This window comes from Plasmopara halstedii (genome assembly GCF_900000015.1).
Source record: "Plasmopara halstedii genome assembly, contig: Scaffold_323, whole genome shotgun sequence".
NCBI lineage: Eukaryota > Oomycota > Peronosporomycetes > Peronosporales > Peronosporaceae > Plasmopara > Plasmopara halstedii.
The window spans coordinates 834,801-841,015 of record NW_020187244.1 but is presented as its reverse complement, the minus strand read 5'-3'; the positions used below and the strand labels follow the sequence as shown (position 1 = coordinate 841,015).

General features: G+C 40.9%; 4 protein-coding genes across 4 annotated transcripts in view; 2 read left to right on the top strand and 2 right to left on the bottom strand.

Moving 5' to 3' along the window:
* Positions 1-289, bottom strand: part of PHALS_08659 (Actin cross-linking) — a gene marked incomplete at both ends in the record, with an annotated part of 838 nt that extends 549 nt beyond the window's left edge. The window contains one exon of the mRNA XM_024724050.1: positions 221-289. Coding sequence (XP_024574965.1) covers positions 221-289 — 69 coding nt within the window. The remainder of the gene's footprint in view (positions 1-220) is intronic.
* Positions 290-691: 402 nt separating this feature from the next.
* PHALS_08658 (uncharacterized protein) lies at positions 692-1,062 on the top strand (the record flags this gene model as incomplete). Its single annotated transcript, XM_024724049.1, has 3 exons — positions 692-745; positions 809-880; positions 967-1,062. The coding sequence occupies 3 exons, from the start codon at positions 692-694 to the stop codon at positions 1,060-1,062; spliced, it is 222 nt and encodes a 73-aa protein (XP_024574964.1).
* A 199-nt stretch (positions 1,063-1,261) lies between these two features.
* Positions 1,262-1,633, bottom strand: PHALS_08657 (RxLR-like protein; the record flags this gene model as incomplete). The annotated part of the gene is made up of 1 exon (XM_024724047.1): positions 1,262-1,633. One exon carries the CDS (start codon positions 1,631-1,633, stop codon positions 1,262-1,264), a length of 372 nt encoding a protein of 123 aa, XP_024574963.1.
* Positions 1,634-3,618: 1,985 nt separating this feature from the next.
* Positions 3,619-5,309, top strand: PHALS_08656 (diacylglycerol partial; the record flags this gene model as incomplete). The annotated part of the gene is made up of 2 exons (XM_024724046.1): positions 3,619-4,393; positions 4,453-5,309. The coding sequence occupies 2 exons, from the start codon at positions 3,619-3,621 to the stop codon at positions 5,307-5,309; spliced, it is 1,632 nt and encodes a 543-aa protein (XP_024574962.1).
* Positions 5,310-6,215: the final 906 nt, after the last annotated feature.

Sequence of the window (6,215 nt, the reverse complement as noted above, 5' to 3'; positions counted from 1 at the left end):
TGGTTGTCAACTCAAATCCTCTTTTTTGGAGTGAATCGTTTGTACTTTAAAAGTGTAAGCTGGACCATGTCTTCCTTATCCTAGACTTTTCGCGCACGATATTCATAATCAGAGTGCTTCGAAATGCCCCTTAAAATATAAATATATCTATCCGTTTAAATTCGCGCCCCAGTGAACTAGAATAGCTGTCAAAAGTTTGTAGCTAAAGTAGGACAGTTACCAAAGGCTGGCAAAGCTGATGAGGCATCAGGAAGTTTTCATCCTTCGTCATGCCCAGAACCCACTCCATATAACTTTCTAGATATCTTAATCGCAACGCAGCATTTCACATGTTGCAGATACCTCAAATGCCTTACTTTCGCCGACAGTACGAAGATCTCGGTAAGATGTCGATCTTTTTTGATGACCAATTGTAGTAGTATCCAGAACATTATGCCGGCAGTTTTATTCCCTGCCGTGATTTATCACGAAAACATTCCTTGAAACGTTAAACCGGCGAGGTCTTTTGACCACGAGCAGCGAAAGTAGCCACTCGACCACAAATCATCTGAATCACAGAGTTAATAAATTTATCTCAAATACAGTTAGACGCTATATACAAAATTAAATGTCGAGCGAACTAACATTTGAAAAATGCAAGAGCATGCCATTCGAAGAAATATATGCTTCTCATTTCGAGTATTGTCGATGGATGCATAACGAATCCAATCTCAATAATACGAAGGGATTCACGATGTTTTTTATTGTAAGTTTCTTTGCAATGATAATTTGTGATTGATGAGTTGGGGCAATCCTGTAGATTTATTAGATTACCAACGCGGACGAAACGATTGTATATGTGGATAGCACCACAGCTACTCTACAGAGCAATTTGGCAACCGTAAGTGAAATATGAGCGATGGCGTGAAGGTGAAATTAGACTCCCTAAAACTTCTGATGTTGCGAAAACTTTTCACCTGGAATTAGCAAAATCATCGCGAGAAAAGTGACTTAAATTATCGATGTCATTTCTCCAGCCTCGCAGGGAGCAGAGTATGTATTGCAATCGATTACATTCAGTAGATAGCGCAATCAAGTTGCTAGCCGTAATTTCGCTGATATGATGGGTAAGATATAAAGAATGGTGAAGTCAACAGGGTTAGCAATGCAGAAAATGTCGTTTTTTATTATCTGACAATAGAATAAACTAATGACATGTTGTTTACAATTGCAGATATGATCTACTTATTCGATATATTTCGAATGTAGACAACGGGTAAAGTTATTCCTTACTCTGACGGAGGTGTTTCGCAAACGTCCTTGCGTCCAGGTGGATATCTTGACTTCTTTCGACATTGAAAAGAATTTTTAAGTAAAGTTGGAGCTGTTCAACTTGGTCCTTCATGTCGTGATGGTAGAAATTAGCATCCGTAATACCTAATTCAGTTTGATACCGTTTATGCGTTACTTGACCTTGGATGAGTTGTTGCACCTTCTCAATAAAAGCTTTGTTTGCGTTCTCAAGATCTTCCGGAATGGTGAACTTCAATCCTTTACTTACAACGTTTATTTCGACCTGAGAAACAGTAGCCCTCGATTCTACTTCGCCGACAGCTAGTAAAGTTCCCGCAGCAACCAAGAAACACACAATCATACAACATAGATATTAACTTTAAAGGACTAAAGCGTCGACGAATTACAAAGTGTGTGAGTTTAGCATATTCATGGATGAACAAGAAACACAAGTGTGTACACTATTCATACATTATGCACTTTGAGATAGAGCTTATTTAGGCTAAATTATACAGTACATAGCTTTATTATTGTACAATAAAGTACAAAAGTTCTGTACAACGTAGAACGGCATTGTCTCTTCTTTTCTTTTCTTTTCTATTCTCTTCTTTTCTCTTCTCTTCTCTTCTCTTCTCTTCTCTTCTCTTCTCTTCTCTTCTCTTCTCTTCTCAACAATAAATATGTTGCACCTTTGGGAGAGATAAGAATTGTTCTCGTTTTATTCACAGAAAGGTAGTGTTTAACCTAAAAATGCATTATTCGAAAAGGGAACCCTACCCAACCGTCTGCTTGCAATTGAGAAATTCAGGACGAATTATCGCATTGATGATCGGCAACCCAGCGCAGTTGTTTCTCGCTCACCATTGGTACTTGGTTCACATAGTCCTGCTGAATTTATGTCCGCAGTCGACAAAATGCAGCACGCCACAATCTCTCTATGCGACATATGAAGTTCTCCTCTGCAAGATGTCATAGAAACCATGTAAAACCTTCCGCAGTAGCATACCAAATTCGACGAACGACTTGATCTGAGCTTCGTCGAAGCCTTGCGAGTGTACAGATATCGGATGCGGCTTGCTTACGGTATGCCCGAAGCAAACGCACCTTCGCGCCACTTGCTATACTGAGGTAGGGAAAAGATCTACGCCCTCAGATCTTTTGATAGAGTAAAACAAGTTGCTGCGCTTTTAGTCTGTCGTCGATCTGTATCAACTCCTTGTACAGAATTGCAGTCCACTTTGAGCAAAGTCGATGTGGCTTTGTACAAAACCTAGTCGAGTGAGTCACGCAATCTCATCAACCATGATGGTAATATTAACCACAGCTTGAACACCATTGACACATGCAGACAAAAGCTTGTGGCGGCGTACACACCATGCTGATGCAACGACGTTACGCCACCGTAGTGTTTGACTTTAATTTTGTTCGTTATGCAGTTGAAAGTGGCTGTGGGGTACGATTCGCTGAGCACTCTTCTGAAGGAAGTTGATACCACGTAGTCTTTCAGCGGGCTTCGAGCAACCAAGTCCACGTCTCTCTTCACCATATCTACGCTTGATCACTTCATTGTGTCGGAGCGGGGAGATCAAAAGGAAGTTTGATTCGTTGCGTTTGTCAAAATGAGATAGTTTAAGTGACAAGCGTAAGACTATCCGAATGTTAGTCACGCTCGCTCACGCAGTATTAACGCAATACGGTGAAGTTGGAGACGCACTACCAGAAACGGAACTCCGTCGCTGTATCGAATCGCCTCAAAGAGTTGGATATGCCTCGCGTATCGATTGCGCAAGACAGTCATATGACGACTAAGCATTTAGACGCCAGGAAGCTGAGAACAGCCCACGTTTTGATTGCAATCCAGCAGCAACATACAAAACCACGATGTTAAGGTTCGAGCTGGCGGGATGAGTTAAGTCATCTGCGTAGAACATGCTCGTTGTGGTATGGATGTTCCTCGTGTGCCCGCTGTAGATTTTCGTCGGCTCGAAGTTAGAGCAAAGACTAGCACAGATTATGGATCAATAAATCACAAGCCGCGATAGTGCCGACTGGATGTCCCCGTTGATCAGCAGCTTTGACGGCTTGCAAGTCGACGAGGAAGCACACATGATGGTAGAACCAGCATTCCTTAACAGCAGAGATGAGAATCACGCTTTGTGCCCGATACTCATATAGTAATTTTTATCGTAACAGAAAAGTTCGAGAGTTCTCTTTCTTAACTAGATGTGACTGATTTTATTTTATATCTCTAAATGGGTTCCGAACTGCCTCTTTAAAGTCGACACCACGAAAATACGACACACCACATACCATCTTCAATTTTATCGCTTCTTGATTCACAAAACCATGTTATCAGAGTCTACTGCTGCCTTTGTACCTTCCAGTGCTCCTCTTTCTTTCACACATCCTCGAGATAATGTGTCTTCAGAATCCTCGGGAAGTTTTGCATCCTTCAATGCTTTACTAGCTGAACTCGAATTTGAGCAAGTGATCAAGACGTGGTGGTTCGGCTCTAGTCTTGAATCCGTTTTTTTTCGTCTGACGACTTCGCATTGTGTGGTCGAGACTGTCCAGCCGAAGCAACAGACGCTCAATTTGCCATGGGATGTTGTTCTTGGTGCGCATGTACTTACAGCAAGTGGAGTGCTCATGCAGACACCAGTGGACGTACCGAACGACGCTACGTTTTTGCTTGGCATCTTTGCCTGTGTCGACTCAAGTCGTAGCTGTAAAAAGCTTAAAAAGAGACACTTAAAGGAATTTCTATTTCAATTTGAAGGAAAAGTGATGGCACAGGTGCTTAAATTGCTCAAGGTGATTAATTTTATCGTAGATCCAAGAAATAAAGCAAGTGTTGAGAAGCTTGAAAGTCTTGATCAATTAAAGCTTGTGGATCAGCGCCCACGCAAGTTTTTAGTACTTGTGAATCCGGTGAGTGGACCGGGGCGAGCTCTTCAGATTTACAACGAAAAAGTTGCGCCTATACTTCGTTATGCTAACATTGAGACGGAAGTTAAGGTAATGGATCGTGCGAACCATGCGATGGAGATCGTTATGGACATACCTCTTAGTATTTACGATTGTGTTGTGGCTGTGGGTGGCGACGGCAGTTTGTATGAGAGTATGTGTAGATATTTGATATAGTTTGTCATCAGGTATCTAACGACGGTTGCTTTGTAGTTGTACAGGGTCTGATGAAGCGAGTAGACTGGAAGGATGCAATTCGACAACCTATTGGTGTCATTCCAGGTGGATCAGGCAATGGTCTTGCACACTCGATCGCTCATCAAGGCGGTGAGAAGGGACGACCGATCAATGCAGCGTTCATTCTGGCCAAAGGTACACCTCATAACCTGGATATTGCATCTGTACGTAACGGGAAAGAAACAACGTACTCATTCTTGTCGCTGGAATGGGCTTCTATCGCTGATGTGGATATTGGCTCTGAAAAGTTTCGAATGCTAGGTGGACTGCGCTTTACGATCGCGTTCATTTATCAGCTTTTGATTCAAAAACCAATTTATCCAGGCAAAATTTGGTATTTGGATGAAAGTGATGATACGAATCCGCCCTACTTTGAAAGACAAAATGATTTGAAGATGATAGACCGTCCTGTAATGGATCTGTTTGACGGGGATGGTCAAGGGCCTCCAAAAGATAGTGGAGATGCTCAAACAAAAGGTAAATGGAAAGAGCTTAGCGGTCACTTTCGGATTGTATGGGTCATGAATGTATCACATGCTGCATCTGATGCGCTTCTTGCTCCATCTGCCAAATTTGATGACGGATACTACTACATCACGCACATGGATGGCAATTGCTCTCGTAAAGATTTACTGGCTATGATGCTAGCTATCGAGTCAGGTGATCACATAGATAAAAAGGGTGTGCAGCAGGTGCGAACTCGAGCTTTAAAGCTTGCTCCAGAGCGATCTTCCGATCTTATGTGTGTCGACGGCGAAGTGGTGGAAGGTCCGTACCTCGAGGCACAAGTGCACCGAGGCATGGCTCGAATTGTGGCTCTCACGAGTGGTTAAACGATAATTATGCCATGATAGTTTTTGAGTTGGTCTAGCCGTAAGCTGATGAAGCAACGCTGTAAGGCAATTTACGGAGAGTGTCAATTTTATCAAAGAAAGTACTAAACGTTTAGGCAGAGAATATCCGTTTGACCATTTGGTGAACGTTAATGCAACGATCCAACCGCTTTGGTGTGAATGTGACGAATGATCATATTGACATGATGAATATCTAGAACAACTCTATCGTTTAGGTATAGTATGATCGTAGCCACCGTAACTCATGTCAAACCTCACTCATTTTTATTTTATATATGGACGATTACACTTTTCACGTCACTTCGTTAACAATATGTCGTAGGACTTAAAAGTCAAGTCTTTATGGTGACAATGACGTATCCACGAGTTCATCTGCATGTTCACTAAAGAGACGTGGGTTAGTTTGCGTTGTAACACGAAGGTTTTGATTTCTTTATAACACGATATATAATATGCATCATTTGAAAGCTTCGACTTTTTTTATGCCGTTTCCTATCATTATACCCCTCTGATTACTGCACACTGTCTTGATACAATAGAAAGTTGATTAAAAATACCATAAAAACACCAAAATCGCCTATATTTCGGCAAAATGGCAAAACGTCACGCAATCCCAGGTAATATTAGGTATTGCGTGTAAATTTTAATAAAATGACATAATATTCAAAATTTTGAATATTATATTATATTTATTATATTTTCTAGATTTGAATCATAATCTTTATTTTATTATTAAAGATATATTTTATACTAATAAATATAATTATTTAGAGAGAATTAAAAAAATGCCCCAACTTTTGCCATATATAAAAAAAATATCCCAACTATTCAAAAAATAAAAAAAATATCCCAGCACGTAAATTATCACCGGGGAGCCGTAATATG